The sequence below is a fragment of the Vanellus vanellus genome (assembly GCF_965231255.1).
Source record: "Vanellus vanellus genome assembly, chromosome: 19".
NCBI lineage: Eukaryota > Metazoa > Chordata > Aves > Charadriiformes > Charadriidae > Vanellus > Vanellus vanellus.
The window spans coordinates 5,267,201-5,288,669 of record NC_138924.1 but is presented as its reverse complement, the minus strand read 5'-3'; the positions used below and the strand labels follow the sequence as shown (position 1 = coordinate 5,288,669).

Here is a 21,469-nt window from a genome sequence, read left to right as displayed (position 1 = left end):
GCACACTGAGGTGTAATATTGGGAACATACCTTTAAAGTCGGAACTCCTCTCCCCATCCCTCCCTCCCCCAAAATCAGAAAAGTAATATTAATTAAACTTAAGAAGTAATGAATGCACCATTAAAGTGTCATCAAAAAGATGCTGACCTAAGACAAAAGTTCAATGATACACAATACGGTCAAAAAGTCTTCAATCAATAATATACAGTATGACAACTACATCTTGTAAATTATACCCAATACTGCCGGCAGTCTATCCCTCTAAAGAATATTTGCCCCCTTTCATCCCTTCCTAACAATCAGATAATAAAATACAGCACCTATAAATAAGCAAAAAAAAATTATATATATATATATTTTTATATATATATATATTCCGAAATCATCTATTGTTAGTTTTAAAGATATGGCAATAAAGGAGTCTAAATTAGCAAACTTGTAGAAGCCATAACTGATAAAACAGCTTATTGAAAAAAGGTGGCAGTAATGCACTCTATGTGTGCACAAGTACGTAAGAAAATACACAGACGTATAAAATTGCACGCACACACTCACGCACACACATCCTTCCACACACCTCTATGCTCACGCATATACATATAGACAACAGGAGGAGTTAGAGACAAGTTAGAATTTGATTTGTACTTTGATCAGCCCTAACCTGTGCATAAAATAATGGAAAAAGGCTGTATTTCTGCAGGGCAGAATGGTCTAGACTGGGACTTGAGAGCATGAACGTTTTGGTTTGGAGTTTGGGCTATTTCCGTCCCGGTAAGAGCCCGTCTGGTCATTGCCACGTACTCTTTATCCACGCAAAAATAAGCTTCCCACAACTAAAACGTATTTAAAATCAGTGCTTGTGGTGGGAAGAGTCAGTAAATGGCCACCAACAGCAGGAAAAGTTCTCTATCTGAGGCAGCTCCAGTCCCCTCTTAGTGGTGTGTGACAGCAAACGTACACGTGAACTACGCTTTCATCGATTCCAGGTGAGCTGAATATTTCGGGTTACAGAATACGTCCCCAAAGTAGCAGGCTGAAATGTTACTGGCCAACATTTTTTGAGCGATCTGTCTTTACTGAAAGGAAATTCTGTACACTACGAACCAAGTGAAATGATCAAGTACATGCTGTTTCTAAGTTGTCTCCTAAACCTCCTAGATATGAGGTCTGATCAGCGTGCTCTGTGGTTAGAGGTTAAAAAGCAGATTATAAAATACCTAGATTCAGATTTTTTTTTTTGTCCTGATTTGGCCTAAAATGGAGTGTATTAAACAAATTCTGGTCTGCAAAAGACCAGAATCAGTTAAAGCTATGAAACAATGTGCACTACGTGTCAATATTCTATTTCACTTACAAGAAAACACTAAGTCAGCTACCACAAATTAAGATATTTTCCTGATGTGACTTTTTTTTTTTGTTTTGTTAAAAAATATGTGGAGTAAATGTGTTTTTTTTTTTTTTTAATTCAAAGTTTCAAACAACAAGATTCTTTTCCTTTCTTGAAAATATGTAGGAATCCAAACTAGTGTGTTTAGAGTCGGTTGACTGTGCAATCTCTTAGTGGCAACTGAACAGCTACAAAAAACTTTCTTTTTTTTTTCTTTTTTTTTTGAAAAATCTCCCCTTTTTTCCTGGTTTAAGAAGATAATAGTGTATTATCGCTCTGTAGCCATTAGATGGCAGATAAAAAGCCCCCTTTTAATATGTGGGTTTGATTTTTTTTTTTCTTTTTTTTCTGTTTTTCTTTTTTTAAAGCCCACACCAAAGAGGAGGGCACAAGGCAAAGCTGTATGAGTTATTCCAGAAATTGTGGAAATCACTTAGGGCAATAATAAAAACACTTCAGGGTACAAAAAAGCTTGACTACACATTTCAGTTTTCTTCCTCGAAAACACAAACATAAATTGGGCTTAACGCTCCTTTTTGTTTTCTATATGCACCTTGGCCTATGGCGTTTTTGCCCTGTGGCCCGCAGGGCGGTTAAGTGCGCAACACAATAAAACCAGTAGAGGTCCAGTTTCACTTCCCAGCTCTCCAGAGTTGGGCGAGTTTAATCTCAAAACTCCCACTCGACGGCCTCTTCCCGACTCGCGGCCTTCTCCAAGCGGTGGATGATGTTGTTCAAGTTTGCCGCTTTCTTTTTCCTCAAGGAGCTGTCTCGCGTGTTCCTGGAGCTCGCCGCCTCGGAGAAGCCGAACAAGCTCTGGAGAGAGTTGGCTTTCTGCGAGCCTGCGGCCGGCGTCGAGCTCGTACTTGGCACACTGGAGATTTTCTCTGAACTTTCTTTTGACTTGTAGGAGCTCTCCCCTGTAAGGACTGAGGTGGAGGCAGCTGAGGTAGAGGCATCCCCTTCCGTGGCAGAGTTTGGCAGTGTCTCCAGAGCTTCTCCCGGGCGCTGCGATGCCGGCGGAGAGCTCTGGCGCGGTGCTCTGAGCCTGCCCTCGTCGTCGGTGTCCTCCAGGCTCTCCGCCTGGAACGGCTCCGCTTTCTCCGAAGACCTGGCGCCTTGCAGTGCCTCTTCCCCCGCTTCAAAAGCCGACTCCGCTGGCCCTCCCTGAGACTTTGTGGTTGCATTGCTGTACTCATCCGCCTCCGGGCCACTCGGTTTTCCTTCAGGTGGGCCTTCTGCGTCCACGCCATCGCAGCTGTCCCCCTCGGAGCTGTGAGCGGCCCTGCTGCTTCTGGCGGAAGGAGAGTCGCTCGACCCAGCCTGGCTCTGGCTCCCGGCTTGGATCTCCTCGATGAACAGCTCCCGGCGGATGCGAGACCTAGGAGACAAGGCAGAGGGATGGTGAGTCTGCGGGGTCACTCGCAGCCCCCCGGCTCTACCACAGCCCTGTCGTAAGACGCCATTTTGTCTGGGCCACGGGACAGCGGCACCGAGCTGGGTCACACCCTCACCCCGTCAAAGCCAAAGGACTGACTGAAAAGGCGTTTGCAAGAACATGAAATATTGTCAAGATGCTCTTAATTTCATCTTCCCCGCTGCCGAGCCCGCCGTGCTAGAAGGGATGAGGGCTGCAGAGCACCGACCACCCCGGGGCCCCTCCACGGCCTGGCGGGGGGCAGGCAGCCACAGAGGGGGTTTTGAGCAGATAAGCCATTTCTGGTAACTTCTGCAGTGCTCAGGGTTGAGACTGAGCCCTCTGACTTCAATCAGGATTTTGCGTATTTATTGTAAATCTGACGTTGATGACTGCCCCTTCTAGTAACCACAGCAGGCGTTATGGAGTAACGCAAAAATATTAGCCTTAGGCAGATAATCATTGGTGAAAGCCAATGACAGATCACTTTCCCTTTTTTTGAGTTTAAATTAACATTCATAAATGTACGCTCAAGTTTTACAGCACTGGCCACGATTTAAGGGACAGAGATGAAAGGCTCTGCAGTCTCCCATCCCCACTGAAAGTCTGACATCAGGAAGGTGAACCTTTACAATATGCCGGACCAGAAAAGGGATGGTGTTAAAAATATGCATACATTTCTAACAGATCCAGAAGAAAACGGCTTGTAAATACAAAACAATTCAGATTTCTATTAGAGATGAGCCACAATTTGCCTAAACAAAAAACAAACCAGGAAAAAAATCTGGATGACCCCCTTGGTGTTCTCCTGGACAACAAGGAGAAAGGAAGTCTGTTGTTCTGAAACCGCTCTGGGGAAGCACAGCCTTTTGACAGGTTGTCAGTCTATGAACTAGTCTGCCTTCAGCCTCATTTTTTATTTAAAAAATCGATTTCAGAACAGCAACAGTGACAAGGCAAGCAGCGCATTTCAAGGGAATTAACGCACTCCATGTGTGGTTAAAATTGCCTGGTGTGCCATCTTGCGCTTCCTAGTACTTGAGGCATGCAGTAATACCCCAAACACACTACCAAACACACTACCTTTGCCATTTAACTTGGCCCTTCCTCCCTCTTCCTTCTCTGTTCAGCAGCTCCAAATATCCTCACAAGTACAGAAGAGTTTACGAAAAACTCTCAGGGTCTAGGTTAACTGTTTCTCTGTACTGCTGTCAGCAGGACCGGTTATGACCACCATCAGGTCCTAATTTGCAACCGAGAGGGAGCCTCAGCGACCTGTGGTCAGGGACTACAGACACAGGGAGAGTTTAGCAAAACTTTATCTTTCAGACTGAAGATAATGCTTTTGGTTTTAGCCAGGGACAACTGCTAAGGGTCTTGCAAACCCCAAGTGAAATGCTGTCCCCATGCTGATGGCTGTATGAATTTTTCATTTTCCCTTAAATGTGCTATGGGAGACAGCACACAATGGAAAAAAAATAGGATAAATGCAGAATGCCATCTGAATACTGCTTTTGAAGCTAATGATATTATTGACTTACTTGAAATGCAATAGAGTATTTCATCAGTATTTGCTGACTCTACACTTTTGGAGGATTTAGGGGGTCTGTAATTTTCCCTAGGAGAATATTATTCACCTAACAGAAGACCACAGGTACTAACATTAATTTTCTATTACTATTAATTGCATGCATCCTGCAACATCGATTCTCAGGCTCTTTTTATGCCTATAATCTCCCTGCATGGACATTGATCCAGAACATGCTGCTTCTGTAATGTTCCCCAGGTCAGAAGAGGAAACGGGTAAGAGCTTTGTGCCTGCGTGGCATTTAAAATACCTCAGCTCCAGCAAGATACTGAATGATGACAGGCGCACCGAATATCTGACCACAGCCCTACAGAATACAGGTTCGATGTCTGTGGAAATCCCTGGAATTCACACCCAATATATTGCTTCTGGAATCTAGTCTGTCTCCTGATTAACATAGTAATTAAATCCCTACGGTGAAGAAGAACTGGTGACAGCAGCTAGGAAATTCCAGAGAGCGTTCCTCTCAGTGGAAGGTGTTGGCCTCGACATCAACACATCCTGTTGGCATTAATCTGTGTAACTCAAAATATCAGAGATCTCCTGGGGTATACGTTGAAGTTCCCTGTACAAGCCTTCACACAACATCTAAACAAGCATAATGTTACAGTTCATTGAAAAATACGCCCAGCGTAACAGCAATGAAATTCAGGATCCAAGAGCGCTAGATTACAATTGAAGAAAGTTTGGTTTAATTCCTGATGCTTCCGTAGTATCATCTCTGTGACCTTAATGAGTTTATGTGCTAGTTCCCACATGTGAAGTGGGATAGAAATCCCTGCCTCCTACTCTTCTGTACCATTCTTAAGACAACAGAGCCTCAAACCCTCTGTGTCCTCTATGTGCTTCACTAATGCAAAGTACGGTGTATTTTTATGTCCTGACAGCTATGTTATTGGTATGGATGCAATGCCATAGACTTGGAGAAGTTTGCAGACATGTCAAAATCCTTTATACCTATTTATATTCTCAAGTGAATTATTTCTTTGCCTGCTGAGGATTTTTTTTTTCCAGTTTCTTTTGCTGCAGAAAATAAATGCCAGTGCTGACTTTCCATCTGGTGGATATAAAGGTAGATTCTGCTGTAGCAACCACCTTTAGAAAGTATGGTTTGGGCTGAATCCCAAAGGAAAAGCATCACTGCAACAGGATTCCCAAGAAACAGGAAGACAAACTTGTCCAAATCTGTACCCTGCCTTACCTGAAGTTACTTTAAAGAAAAATTTATATTCAAGAGTAACTAGATGGCCTGAGATGTGGAACTGCTTTTGTATGAAGGCTCTTCAGTTTGGAAAAGAAATGGCTGAGGGAGAGTATAAAAGAGACAAATAAAGTTAAATGCGGCCTGGAGAAGATGAAGAGGGGAAAGATGACTCATTTCTTATAATATGTGAGCTGCAGAACAGTCAGACCCCGTTCCCCTAGCAGAACATGTAACTTGTACCTCTCCTGCGATGTCCTGCAAATGATTTAAGAGTACTTTATGCATGAAAACTAAGAAAATTATTGTACAGAGAAAAAGAAAGGCACGTGTTTCGATTTTTCAGTGGTGGCAACCGCTCGGAGCACCCAGGGCTCCAAACAGGCTTGAACCATCTCTTTAAAGACCTGGAGACTCAGCAGCACATCTGGGAGCAGGTCCAGATCACTCAGTGCCGTGAGGCTTGTGCTACCCACTAGCCTATAGCACCTTGTTTATACATTTTTTTATTTTGTATACAACTGTCAGCACCTAGTCTACATTAATGTATAGCTCGGTGTGGCTAAACACGCTGATCAATCATGACTTGTCACACTTTCTCGCAGCACGCCTAAACAGGAGATCTCATGATAATGAGGAAGATGACACATGCCACCAGTGCTCCCGCACTCGTCTGCGTAAGTGAGAACAGCACATTTTGCTGTCAGGCCGAAGGGAACATATTTTCATAGGCATTCCTCCAACTTGTGTATAATTGCCTAGAAGTGGGAATTGGAAGAAAGGCCTGCATTTGGAGAACTCTGAGCAGTGAAAGAGGATGCATCTGTAGCGAATTCAAGTCAATGAAATTCAGTGTAAATACGATTACTCGTTGGTTATAATTTTAAAATTTTATATTGTTTACTATAAACATTATTTAGCTATTGTGCATAATATTTCTGAGATATCTCATTAAACTGAGCTGCTTCTGCTTCAGCAACTTGCCTGTTAAAAGCTGAGAAGGGCCAAAGTGGAAAATACCCTTTAAATGTTAGCAGTTTCTAAAAACAAACAAGTTTAGCAATCTGGACTAATTGGGAACATTACTGGCTCCGAGTGAAGGAGCAGAACAATACTAATTCTCGTATCTTAACTGTACCTGTTCAATATTCATTAGCAGAAATTTCTTGGAGAAAAGTCTGCTGCACTAATTAAGATTCCCAATCCCAAGCACAGTTGATAATATGTTTATTCAAATCCTTATAATTCTTACATGCCATTCCCCAGCATTGTTTCTTTTTATCAGTGTCTCTAGGCCAAAACCTACTTCAATGGCTCAAATGTGGAGACGGTTCCTTCTAAATATGAGAAAGGAACTAAACAGACCAACATCTTATTTCATTTCAGTGGGACTCAATGATTTAATCATACCAATGAAATAAATCTGCGGCCACATCTGACTTCAGGGTTATCATTTCTCTGTCCTTCATGACTGCAGAGCTTCCCAGAAACACAGCACACGCTGTGCCTATTTTCAGAGCTCAGTGACTCCAGACCCGAAAGAAAGTCCTCTTTTTGCTCTTACACAGGCAAATTGTATGACGAAAGCTGTGCAATTCTGCTGCCACCCAGTAGAGGACACTTCCAAGCACCCCTCACCAACTGACCCAGGCGTAACATACACAACACACACCTATATGTGGGCACATTCGTGCGACTGTATGTCTGTGTGAGTGTGCATATGCAAGTAAGAAAGACCAATCTTGCTTACTGCAACGGGATTTATAAATATTCAATAGTGGACATCTCTAAATCCACGCCCACCCCAAAAGCGAGACTTTCTGTTTAAAAGCACTACTTACATCAATATGTGAATATTGCTGTTCCTCAGGGATGACTTAAAATTAGTCTGGAGCATTAGCATTACTGTTAGTTAGAACCTCCCTGCTGTCGAAACTGTTCATTTTGTACAACCGCTCAATGCTAGCGGAAGCAGACACAGTCTGCTGGAGCAGAGCAGCACCCTGCCAAAGCAAGTAAAACAAATCCTTTATGAGTGGGGCTCCCGGGAGATCTCATACCTGTAATTGTGGAACCAGTTGATCACGGTGCTGGTTTTCAAGTTGAGCTGTGTAGCGAGTTCCTCAATGGTTTTTGGTGATGGGTATGGCTTTTGCTGGTAGGCTCGTTTGAGAGCCTCCTTCTCTTCTGGTGCCAGCACCACCCGGGGCTTCTTCAGCTGGTGCTGTGGCTGCGGGCTGGCTCCCTGGCTGTAGTCTATTCCAGCGGATGAGGACTCACAAGACTGACTGTCGCTAACGGAGCTGTGTCGCCGTTTCATGTAGGCTGAAAGAGAAGTGCATCAGATCAGCCCCAGCTGAATACAAATGCAAAAATCAATGAATATACGAGCTGCGGAATAAATGCGAAGAAGACAGGCTGCAGAGGCATGGAGGGGCTGTTTGGAGAGAACAGAAAGGCAGGGGCATCATCAGAGATCAGAGGAAAGCAAACGCGGGGAGGATGGAAGAGGCACAAAAAGAGGAAAGGATGGAAAGAAAAGAGGGTAAATCGACTAGAAACCTGCCAGAGTCTTCTGCTTTTTCAGTGAATATGGGACATGAATAACAGGGTTCAGTTAACACGACTTATTTCAAATTCACTCTTTCAAGAGTGGAGAACTTCCGCATAAGCACTTGATTAGGACAGTTGCACTTCATTTCAACTAAAGTGGTTTTGGTTGTTAAACACTTAAGGTGTACACTAAGGTCTCTGTAACACTTAAGTTCTCTGAATTAAAAATATGACTGTGGAAGCTGAAGGCAGACGCAGCCACGTCTCCAACACACGATGGCGCCCGGAGCCCAGAGATCCCAGCGATGGGCTGAATAATCCATCAGGCGTTTGGTGCTTTTTCCTACAGACCTTCGCTATAGCAGTGACAGATTACGAAAGAGAAACAGCCCACAGCATCCTCCCGCCCTATGCAAGGCTCTTTCGAAAATGCATATACTTTTAAGAAAGTTCTTGTTGCACTGCCGGAGCTCAGTGAGGCTGATGGCAGAAGCCTGCGATACCATCGCTGACTCTCCTCCCCAACCGGGACTGAATTATCCTGGCAAATTCTGCAAGGAAAGAGTCCCAGTAAACGCTGTCACTGACTTGACTGATTTACACCGGGCAAAGAGAGGTGGGATTTACTGCACCTGGCAGTATCGTGCACAAGCATTGCTAATGAGGGGGCTGAAAACGGCAAATATAGATGAATCTTGTCAATAAAATATTTAATGGCCTGTTAAATACTTTCTAGATATTTAAGAGTTTAGGTATTCAAGAGCTGCAATTTGATAACCTTGGCTATTAAGTTCCAGATTACGCCAGCCTGACATCAATCTAGCAGGCACTAAATCTCCAACAGCCAGGAGCTCCGATCAGAGCCAGGGACCAATGTGGGGCACGTCACACCTGTGAGCAACCAAATTCTTTGAAAAATAAATGTCTCTCTCCCCACAGCTCTGTCTTTAGGCTGAGAGCGCCCAAAGAATAAAAATTCAGTGCAATCAAATAAACAGAAATGTTCAAAGCCCTTCTCACACAAGGCAACCTTTTCTGGCAGAGCTCCCTACAGGACTGACTAGGTTTTCAGTCTCCGGCGAGTTTCAGCATCCTGTCCTCTACACGGCGGTATGGCCAGGGGGACCTTTTTACACTGTGTCTCGCTATCATCAAAGTGAATTTTGAACATACTCTGTAACCTTTGAGGGTATCTGCATGGCCCTCATTTTGTTTTTCCTGAATATGACAGATTACCTGTGGATTGCCTACTGTGTAAGATCACTGATATGGAACAGAATGTGAGTTGCTCATGATCCATCACTCTGCCGTGATACAGTCCTGCACAGGTTTGAAATAACCATAAAAAGCAAAGTTGTTTTTTTTTTTTATTTTATTTAAATAAACTTCATTAAAAAAATCACCTATTTAAACTGTTGCAACCAGGTGCAGAACTGCAAAGCGACCACAGATAAATCATTATTTCAAGGTGACCTATTGGCCTTATTTTTGCAGCCTTCAAGCAACCGTTACAACCTTCAACCATGGAATTAATCATTCCAGCAATATAATCTCACGTTTATATAAGGTCTTTAATCTCAAAGACTCCTAGGTGTTATTTCAAACTTGCATTGACATGCAAACTCTATAAACGGTTCCCTTGTCCCCTCTGATAGCACAACCAAGAGGGTTGAAAGACAGCATCTATCACTTCAGCAACGTGCAGCAGCTTAAAGGAGGCCATGAGACAAAACAGAACCTCACAATGGAAGATGTAAAAGGTGTTTAGGCTATCTCTAACTGGAGCTTCTGGAATTCGGGCTGGCGAGTGAGTTAACATGAGACACCCATGCATCAGGACGCCCTGAATCTCTGCTTTCTCCGCTCTCCAAAGGATGGCATTTCTGGCAGGTCAGAGCTCCCATCTTTAGACTCCCAAGGACAGCACGGAGCTGTGACAGCTTGGGAAAAATTTCATGCCCTATACCCACCTCTGCTTTTGTAACCTCACACCGGGATCACAAAAGTTGCAATCGCTTATTTGGGTCTCCTTCATGTGAATGGAACAAATTATATAAATGCACAGATTTCCTTAACAGAAAAATAAAAGGGATGTCCCACTGTTCTGTCATAACCAATTGTTTTTCTGGAGGATAATATATCATCAGAACAAATTTCCATTGGGTCAAAGGCACAATCCTGGCACTTCGCCACGTGCCAAACTCGCACCTAGGCTTTAGGCTTTAATGGTGCTCTCTGGAACTTTAGGTGATGTTTATCAAAGCTTTTCCTTTTTAATTCTTATTTTAAACATCTGTGCTGTGTGTAGACAACATAAGGAGATCATTCAGCACATTTGCAGTGACAGAAAGGCTCAAACTGGAATCCAAGGCGCAAAGCCACTTGATTTTTGGAGAAGTTTGATTTTTGCCTGTGATCCCTCTCCACTTCTCTGGAGACCTATGAAAAAAAAAACCCAGCCCACCCCAAATGTAAACCGGGCAAAGCTCTGGCTCTGGGTCAGAGACCAACTTGTCAAGGCCAGCTCTGTCCCCTGAGTTGTACTACCCTTCTTCCCCCCGCTGTCGCCAGCCCAGCAGCACCGTCTCCCTCTGGGAAGACTCCCCAGCACGTGCTCAGCTACAGACGCAGCACACACCACCGCAGAACTAGCGGCCGCCCACTGAGGTAAAACAGAGCCCCTTTTAATATAATTTTTATCTTATGCGGTATTGAACAAGATTATTAAAAAGCGAAATAATAGGGAAATAAAGGGAATTAAATTTTCTCCTGACAGCAGGCTTCAGTACTGTTCAGTGAGGAGCGTTACGTTAGCAGCAGCGCGCACACGGGGAGGTTATAAAAAAGAGGAATGAGCTCGTCCAAGGCAGGGAAGGTGGGGCAGAGCGTCTCAGCCTAGCGAGCGCGAACCCCCGGCTTCCTCCAAAGAGGTTAGTTCACGTACATTGCAAATTTTCAGAACCTCTTAAAATGGACATTTATAGCACAAACTTCAGACCGGCGGAACAGAAAAAAAGATATATGCAGCTCACCTTTATCATAATTATTAATTTACTCCCTTAATAAAATGTGGCAGAGAAATAATTGATAATAATGTTTCACTGGTAGCAGACACAGTTGCATTGTTCTTTAAATGACATTAGCTGAAGGGAAAGTTAAATTCTTAATGTGGCTCTAGAGCAATTTAAAAGGTTAAATTGCAGGATCCTTACCTGCATGAAAGGGTTTTGCAGAAAATACAGGCTTGAATTCACTTTAGAGTGCTCTGCTATGAGGACAGCACTTACACAGTCCGAGAGCTCGGTGCAGAGTCTCAAATGATTTATAGCCTTATCTCTATTCAGGTGCCATCTATACAGCATATGTATTGCACAGTATTTGATAAGAATCCAGTTTAGAAAATAGTTTTGAAAGGATTTTGTCAGTACTACTTTTAAATTATTTTTATTTTATTTTTCTGCATTATGGGCGATATTCTCTTTGAGGCTATAAAAATCCAGCTAGTTGACAATTTTATTTCTGCCATATTTCTAATACAGCAAAAACCATCATGGCTCCCTTTGGTTTACAGTCGTAAGTGGGAAACCCAAGTGGATTTTACTCCCCGTGAAAGATCACACGCAATTTGTGATAAGATACTGCACTGCATTATATTATACTGGTTACTGCGACAAGGATTTGAATTTCTTCTTAAAAGCATGCAAGACTCGAATTTTCCCAGAAGCTCCCTCACCGCAATTTTTAATATAATCACAAAGTTCTTGATCCAATGTGTTAATGCTTTCAGGACATCAGTCAACAGCAGCGCTTTCAGTACACACAATTAATGCTGTCTGTACTAATATCATTAAGGGATAGCTCGAGAGATGTATATATCATTAATTAGTTAACTGCTCATAATGGCAGCCTATGAGTCTCTCTTGTAAAATCACACGAACGTACTAAAAACAGGCCTCGGAGTAAGCACTGTATTTTAGCAAGGAATTTAGACAGTAGAATAGATCTTCAGGATATACTCCCTACTAAGATACCCAATAACAACTTTGGTCTCTCACAGGTAGGTACCCATGACCTAGCCATTTTATGTGAGCACGTATTAGCACAACCACCTTCCCCCATCTCTAGAAAGGCTACAGATTTAATTATTCTCAAATACCCTTTTATAAAGACTGCATTTTTCTTTCCTCCCAGCGACCATCAGTGCAGGACTGGCAAGAAGCTCTCTCAGGAATCAATGCACAGTTCTTCCAGCCCAACATCTGTGACCAGCTGCAGCACTATTAACTAATAACCCAAAGCCAGCTCCCAAACTCACATTTCTCATTTGGTAAGGCAAGTTATCAGTGATACACCAGGGCCTCAGTAATTAATCTATAGGAGAATATAGCAATGATTTCATGACAGCTGGTGAATATTCAGGGTTTGGGGTTGGTTTTTTGATTTTTTTTTTTTTAAGTATCTGCTTGAGCTAGCACCAAATAAAGCTATGAAAAAGCTGTCATGAAGTCCTTTTGCATAACCTTTGTAATACTGGATCAATGATGCCTCTATACTATTTATGGAGAATTATAAAAGACACGGTCATCTCAGAAATAACAGAAAACATGAGTCAGCAGTCTGCTACAAGTTACCTTTTTTCTCCATTCGTTTCATATCCATCAGCTTCTCCACGTTGTTGGGATCATTCAGCCACAGCTGCATGCGGACAAAGGGTTCCCGTCCCTTCAAACTCAGCTTGTGCCAGGGCTTCGGGCGAGCCAGAAGGTCTGAGACAGAGCCTTGTGTTAGCCCTAGGATTGTCTCCCCAAACAAACGCTGACCTAATACGAAATTGAAAATCGCATGAATTCATTCAGCTAAGAGACAAGGCTAACTACAAAGACAGGACACGTCTACGAGATCATTAGTCAATTATTCTTACTTTAAAATTGCTTGAAAACCCAAAAGAAACATTTAGAAGAATAAAAGCTCTCCCCCTCCCCCAAAAAGCGTAAATTTTCAGCTTTAGTTTAATCCTTATGATCTGACTGTGGCAGAGAGGGGAGCTCAACACCTTGGGGGACCGGGACCTTACAGTGAAACGGTGTGCAAAAAATAAAATCAATGAGATTAAAAATAAACTGAACTTTTAGCTAAGCAGGCAACTAGTGACAGCAGTGAGGCTACTTAGCTCTTACCCAGGAGGGCAGCGCAACAGCTTTGTTCTAACAGGGCAATCCAAACACTTCAAGCAATCAATGAACCAAGACCAATGCAACCCCCCCTTCAGCAACGGTCATGTAAGTGTCCTCGCAGACACGGGCGCATATTTGCTGTGTTGGAATATCTGTGGTGTTCTAACTGTGTTTTACCAACTGCAGATAATCACATTTTACAATACAACAGCTTTTCTTACAGCCTCTCCCATACTTCTAGTTAAGAATGCTTAATTTTAGTTCTCTTTCAAAATGCTATCATCTAGCAGGGTAAAAACCGCATACGCTTTTGCACGTACAGCATTTGTATGTGCGTGAGTAACACTAGTTTTAGATGGTTAAGACCCAGCTTAGCAAGAACTGTGGAAAATGATTGTGCAGCTCAAACCCACCCATACAGCTGGTTTTCTAAAACTCTTCACTTCGGTGTTCCTCCCAAGCTAAACTGCCCTGATATGCAACAGCTTTTGTTACGAGACAGCGCCTGAAGTCCTCTCAGTCATCGCCGGTGATTTCTGACAGAAGCTCAGCTATCCTGTATTTTCAAGGTAACCCAAAGGTCCTTCCATACAGACCCAGTTCAGGCCTCAGGGTCTCGTGTCTGATCCGTAGCTTGTGAATGCCCTCGCTCGTACAAAGCAGAACGCTTTTCCTTCACTTCCCAGCAATGCCAGCAGTCTTAGCCAGTGGCAACAAACGGATCCCTAAGGGCCAATGCAGATGCGTGGGGCTGTGCTCCTACAGCTCTGCAGGACATGCCCGCACTTGCCAAAGCCCCATCAGCTCTTGCCTTCGCAGCCTCATCTGATCCTGTCACAAACAGGTTGTGGAAAATATCTACTCCATAAATCCCTCCTGGGTGCTTAATTCCATGAATCTCTTCCTCCTCTTTAAAAACAGCCCAAAACCTTTGGCCTGGCCCTTTTTTTTTTGCCTGCATGGGAAGTAGGAGGGAATGTGGGACCGGTTAGCAGCTGCAGAACGTCCCATTCGGATGCACGGGGCAGGCGGGTCTGCAAAGATTTTGGAGGAAGAAGCCAAGATAACGAAAGGCAGAAAGGGGAAATGAGGACAGGGCAAACATGGCACAGTCTGCTAGTAAGCTCTAAAACTAACCTTGAAAATGGTTCTTACAGACTGAACAGAAACCTAAATTCGGAATTCACTGAAGTTCCTAAGTATTAAGTGATTTTCAACTATGCTCAATATCAGGAAAATCACACAAAAGGAGTAATTCAGAGCCAATTTTAGATCATGCGTATCGCAGAGTTAACCTGCTCCCTGTTTGCCTTTGTATTTAAAAACATCAGTAAGGCCTTATCCATTTACCTTTAAACCTGCCAGCTATTTGCAAGATAAGACAGCTACTTTAAAGATCTTTTAATTTGCCTTTGTAAATAACTTTCCTTTAACGTTTTCCCCGGTTTCTAACCCCAGGCTGTGCTCGAGCTGCAGTGCGATGAGCCCTTCTTCCAGCGGCCCGGAGAGCTCCGACAGCTGCTGTGCAGTACCAGTGTGGCCACTGCAACCGCCTATGTGGCCTCACAGTAAATCGAAGCAGAGAACTGAACCGAGTCAAACCAACCTACCAAGAATAAAATGGACATTTTTGACTCAGACCAGCTGGTCCGGTTTATTGTGTGGCCACACAAACGGAAATACCGGCACAAATCAGCAAGAAGGTCAGAAACAAGCAGCCCGGAGCAGGTACTAACAATGCTGCTGAAGGAAATGAACTTCAAACAACAGCCTAAAAATTAAAAATGCAAATGTGCAAGGAGGTAACATTATGTTCTCTAGGTGTTAAGGACAAAGCTGAAGATGTTTGTGTCATTTATTCTACCCCAGGCTGTGGCAGGACAGGATAAAACACCTGAAAGACTCCCAGGCTAACGGGGAATGTGTTAGAAATCATCCTCAGGAGGTAGAAGGTGTATCGCACTCCATCTTCATCAGAGAGCTATTAATAACTGGAATATTTTTAAGCATAGGTTTCCTAATACTCCTGCTAATTCTCCCCATCTTTTTCCCTAATATCCTTCACACCAATATCCTCCACACCTGTTCCCACTGATGTAGCTCCTCACGGGCAAAACTTTCTCTAAATCAGGCTGGTTTCACGGTTAGTCCTGGCGCCTTCTGCAAAACCCCCACCACTGCAATCTTTCAACAGCTCACTGCATTTGCCTCCCTCTGTATTTAAGTTATATGTTGCCCAACAGGGAATGGCTGATAATACTACGACATTCGGGACTAGGAATATTAGCAACATCCCAGCGTTAATGCTGCCAGCATCGTCTGCTAAAATGGTGATGGTTGAACGAATGCTAAAAGGCATGGGAGGAGAGACCCGCCAAACACATCTGGAATGGTTTTGCACAACCGTGGTCTTTACTGGCTGATGATATTGGTACAACTGAGCCACCACCAGTTGCCTAAGACAGGTTCACAAGGCCCTGTGGCCTAAGACAGAGAAACCTGTGCACCGAGTCAATCTGGTGCACTAGCACACTGAGGGCGCAAAAAGAGACATTGAAACTGGTTCCACACCTAATGCAGAGTTTGGGGCACATTTCCTGGCTCTTCTGCTGCTTTTTAGGCTTGTCAGCCACACTGTAGGAAAACAAAAATCATGGGAAATAAAAAAGACTAAGTAAAAATGGCATCAAAACAAATGTAAACAAAAATACTTTTTCAAACCTCTCTGGAACCCCAGAGCAGGTACAGCACTCAACAGTATTTTGCCCAAAAACTAGGGCCTTGAACCTGCAAACCCCTACTGTGACTTGTGGCTTTATCTCTACATTATCTCCACTGAACAAGCACTCACAATCTGCCCATGCCAACGTGCATGAGCAAGTCATTCTGCCGGGTTCAGTGGGACACAATCTCACGCAGGGTATGTCCACGATCGAGGCCATTTTCTTTTTTTTCCCAGACTATGTTAAATAAGAACTTGCAATCTCCCCCATCCCAGTATTTTTCCCCTTAAAAAAAAAAAAAAAAAATCTAAGATAATAACACATTATTCTGTGTCTAGCCAAAAAAAGGCTTCCTTACGTACTAAAATAAAGGGTGTTTTTACTTATACGGTCATAATGTTCAGATGATATGGATGGAATTCTCCTCACTTAAGTACCATCAGCAGTCTAAATCTAAACTTATCTTTTTGGTCCTATCTGCAGTGAATGGAGAGAAAGTGGTACTTCTGGAGAGTGATTCATCCCAACCACCTCAGACATCTGTTCCGAACATCTAAGTGCAGGCGAGATGAATCCCATGCTAAACCCCAGAAGCGTGTGCAGGTAACACTGGGGCAGCATTACTGCCTTCCCGTTAAAGACTCCAAAGGACTCCTAAAGGTTTCCTAATGCCGTGTGAGGGAAGCAAGCGTTAAACTCCCATGAAGAATGACTGAGTGATTTAGAGGCAGAGTGACAGTATTAAGCGTGGATTTCCCGTACTCAGACCAGGTTATTCCCTTTGACTATTCCAAATACATAGCCATGTCAACATTACACTTAATTCGACACCCAAAAGCTCATCTGTAAGCAAAAGCAGCCTTAGCTTTGCGCATCTCTCAGCAAAATAACCGAATGGCCCCATACGCTTATCTACAGGCTCATCCAAACCTCAGCTGAGTCTGAATTCCCCCTCCTAGCTCTACAGGTATGCTATGCTTTTGCTTGTGGTGTGCCTCCCTCTCCAATCACGCTGGACTCTGCTTCACCTGTGCCTAAAATGCTGGGGCCTCGACTCTGTAAGCGTGGGGAAAAGAGCATTTCTCAAGGAGAGATCTCACTGGCTTTGGGGTTTTGATCTTCCTGACAGCCTGCTGGACCGTATTGAGGGAGGTGGGAGCAGTATCTGGCTGGTGAGCCAGGAGTGGAGCTGAAGAAGAGCAAGGGTATGACGACATTTTAAGTAGTGTGACAATCTGAAAGGTTTTTTCTACTAGTTTAAAAAAAAAAAACAAACCCAAACAATCTTTTTAACAGATTAAATCCTAGGCCACAATCAAACCCAAGTATTCTTGTAAATGTCTACTGAAATATAGCTCAAAAAGAAAAGTATGAACACTTTCATTTCAGTCAAGACATGAGAATAAAGCAATTTACCAAGATTGTTGTCCGTTAGCACTTCTTTGACCCTCTTTGTAATGCCATACGTATCCAGCTCAGGGGACATAGCAACGAGTTCTTGGATGCTGAGTGCCGAGTGGCCCGACAGTGGCAAAGGTGTTGTAGATTGGGATTCAGAAGCAGACGGCTCGCTAGATTCTTGGGATTTGCCATCCTTACTTGTCTCTATAGCGGGACAGGGTTGCTGTACCAATTCCGTCAGGCTTTTCACTGATTCACTGGAACTCATGGGAGATTCAGGAGCAGGACTGCAACTGGCAGAAGTCTTTGGAGTGCTTTCTGCAATTAAAAAAAAAAAAAAAGCCCCCACTTTAGCATAATTGTAATGTTTTGATTGCAGGATATTTAACTTTCCTTCTCATTTATATTCTACCTACTTAAAGAAATGCCTAAGTATGCAAAATGCTACTTGTTACTAAAAAGCCTCTTTTTAAAAACAGAAATATTTTCCGATTTTATCTTGAGTCATCTCTGCTTTCTAATGAAGACAAGATGTACAAATACAAATAAAAATCAGGAAAAAATGAAGTGCAACAGTCTGTATGTTTTTAAGAAATTTCCTTGGTCAGGAAATCTGACAGTTTTGCTTTTCACAACAATTTTGTATAAGGATGCTTTTCAATCTACCATTATAGACTGGTTTATGCCTCCTTCTGTGACTTGTAGGAAACTCACTCAGCCACTATTCTGTAGTGTCAATGAGGGATTTTCTACAACTGATACAAGTTTATATCTCGAGCGTGTTATTGATTTCATTTTGTTTCTTATCACTCGCATCACATTTTTGCACTTCTCTTTGCCCAGAAATAACTTAACAAGATTAAAATACAGTTTGCAATTATGTTGCATTAATTAATGTGTTTGAGAATCCAACATAAAGATAGCTAGCGGAGCAGGAGACACCCAAATCTGTTATTGTGACACTTTGTTTAAAAGAAAGCTTTCTGGCTCTGTTAATTTGCCAACAACAATAGGTTCTGTACAAAATGTTGTTTTCCCCTAATAAATTCACATTTATCTCTAACGGAATGTACCAACCGAGCTTATGCAGAAAATGCAGACATCTAAGGGTACAGTCTAAACATTTTTTAAAGCAACAACACATAGACCACGTGGTTCGGAAGAACAATTCCCTTCAAAAGATAAAGAGCAGAGTTCTTTCCCGTTTTTGTGGGACCGCTACCACCTCCTTGCTGTCTTGCATCTCATCGCTTGACACGGTTAATCGCATGGATCTCAGATTCACACACCAGTGGATTTGTCTCAAGATCTCTGGAGGAAGCTTACAACGCTCTCAGTTGTACAAGGATGAGGCCGGTCTACACCAAAAACTTCGTCCCTTTAACAGAACTGTGTTTTCCTGAGCGCTGCAACTCTGACAGCGGTTCGCTCTGCAGCGTCAGGTCCTGTCACTACCACGTCGATGGCCACCAGCAAATTTCACTGGTTTTCAAGTCTGTTTCTTACCCAGAATACTGTCAAACCATTACAGAACGTGTAGCCCAGACACATATCCCAAATGCTAAAGGGAAATACTACCTAAGTAAGAGCAGGGTTCAGAGGAAGCAGGGTGCACGGTGGAATTGGGGTGTTCAAGGTAACAGAAGCTTTCACGGCGCTGCATTTAAGAGGTTCCCTGACACACTTAGATAAAGTTGATCTCTCAAACCACGCAACCGGACTGCTTCCTTCGCGCTTTATGTGAGATGCAAAAGAGGCAGCCACAAAAGGAAAGCAGGGTGCATATAAATCTTTAAGGTAACGGGGATCCTACAAATCTTATTTCTTTTCTCTGTTCACCCCAGGTCATCATACAACTGAACATAAAACCCAGCAAATGTTATTTTTGTATCAGGAGCTGCAAAGGAATTGTACTGTAAATTTGCCCTGATTCACCCATGCGAGGGACCAATTTGGCAGATCATCCATCTTGTTCACTGTACACTGTCAGGGATGGCATGAATTCCCTACATGATAAACAGATTTCTTCTCAGGTCTGTGTCCTTTAACCCACAGCAAGGTCAAAATTATGGCTGCCTAGCTAATAAACTGCACGGCACTCGTTCAAGTTCCCTCTAATTTTGTCCCTTGTGCCAGCTTATACAAATCTTCCTGAATAACTAGAGCAGCTGCGAATTTCCTATACAATTCCTCATCCGTGCGCTGCGAGCCACGCGCACACACGGAGTGCAGAAAAAAATCCAAAATGAAAAAAAACCGAACAACCGCACAGGACTAAACAAAAGCATTTACTCGCGCTTCTTTCTCCCTCTCCTTTCCCTGCCCAGCCTAATTATGTAAACAACAAAGGTAATCTATATTATCATCTATCACTGAAATGCTCTATGTGCTCACATATTAGCTTATTTATTTTTTATATCACATATCAAGAGCTTACTTGAATTTCATTTTTAAGACCAATCTGCTGCTTATTTACTCAAAAAGGTAGGATTATCTGAATCTAATTTTGGAAGGCTGTACAGATGACAAACTGCTTTTTTTTTTTCCCCCAACGAAAGGCAGCGTATAGTGATTTCAGATGAGGCATTATGTGCGTATACTACAAATAACTCAAAATATGTTCCCTATTCATTTTTAGCGTTTCTCCCTTATGGAAAAACATTTTCAAGACCACCTAAATCTTTGAGGAAAATATCCATTATTTGGAAAAGTCAGTTCAATAATCAAATAATGCAAACATTTCCTGTTAATCTACTTAAAAAATTAAATAGACTTTTAGAGTACAAGTGACTGCTGACAGAACAAAGGGGAAAATTGAATGTATTCACTATTACAGATTTAACTGTCAATCCACAGCCATTTCCCATGTTTTATGAAATAATTTGTCTGTATTCATTTCTCTCAAGTTCCTCGCAGGACAAAGAATCAAATTCAGGACATCTGAAAAATACACATTAAGATTTCAAAAGTAGCAATCGAACATTTCCAATGAAAATAATACGTGGAAAGCTTATTTCTTTAAAATGCTTTTGGCTTTTTTAACCCCAGACTTCACTGAAGAATAGCACTAAATTACTAGTGATCCGATTTCTTACAAGCGCGTAAGTGATGCTCACCAAATGCTCACACGTTTGTTTTTAGTGAGGAAGAGATCAGTTTGTCGATACGAGTGTAAAACCGCATTACAGTAGGGCGTGGGTATCCCATCGTGCCCACCCTGCAAACCCCACAGCCACCATTCATTGAAGAAGTTACTTCAATAAATTCCGGATGAACTTTTCTATACCAAAGGGGTGTTGCATTTTGCTTTCCAACAGCCTGTATCCAGTTTCAAACCTGAAGCAAAAGCCCAAAAGCTTCAAAAATAAGGTGCTAGAAGTAAAGAGCTGGAATGATCAAGAGCATCGTCAGTGGTGAGGACGCTGCAGAACCTGGGAGTTTTTTAAGTCTCGGGCAGCCAGAGAAGTGAGCCATGCCCTCTGCTTTGTAGAGGATGGGAGAAAGATCTCCAAGAAACAGGATGTCCCCAAACTAGCTTGGTTGAAAGATGGTGTCCATCTGGTCCCGGGCATGTGATGAAGACACATCACTTTAACATGACGATTTCAAATGATCAAGAAACTGTTGATAAACATCATTAAAGATTCAAATACACCATAAATGTGTGTAAATAACGTTAAGTGATCTAAATCTTCTAAAGCCGCAAGTATAACTGAGTCATGAAAGGGTAAAGGCTCTACCATGCAATTTTATATTATTCATTCAGAATATACATGTTTGGGGTATAGGGAAGTTCGGCACTTCCAACCAATTTTTAAAAGCACTTTCAAAGACGCAGCATAGAAAATAATAATCAAATGCAAATGAAGTACTAGGAAGCGATGTCTGCATAAATGGGCCAGTAATTTGAAATATTTGGCAAGTGCAACTGGCCTCCATTCATAGCTAAAACATGAAGACAACTGAAACACCAACACCGGCAGTTTCACAGCTGATGAAAACAGCTAAGAGAGAGCTATGGCCAG

General features: G+C 42.7%; 1 protein-coding gene across 3 annotated transcripts in view; it reads right to left on the bottom strand.

Moving 5' to 3' along the window:
* The window catches only part of CUX1 (cut like homeobox 1), a 285,607-nt gene that overhangs the window by 32,384 nt on the left and 231,754 nt on the right, over positions 1–21,469 (bottom strand). The window contains exons 21-25 of one of the 3 annotated variants that reach the window (XM_082493162.1): positions 17,460–17,762; positions 15,892–15,954; positions 12,778–12,966; positions 7,654–7,918; positions 382–2,768 (exon numbers count right to left, since the gene is read on the bottom strand). The exons of 1 other annotated variant lie outside the window; for it this stretch is intronic. In XM_082493162.1, the coding sequence (XP_082349288.1) occupies positions 2,057–2,768; positions 7,654–7,918; positions 12,778–12,966; positions 15,892–15,954; positions 17,460–17,762 (1,532 nt within the window). In that variant the 3' untranslated portion in view covers positions 382–2,056. Of the gene's footprint in view, positions 1–381; positions 2,769–7,653; positions 7,919–12,777; positions 12,967–15,891; positions 15,955–17,459; positions 17,763–21,469 lie in introns of those variants that run through there. One more of the 3 variants, XM_082493163.1, reaches the window with a different exon arrangement.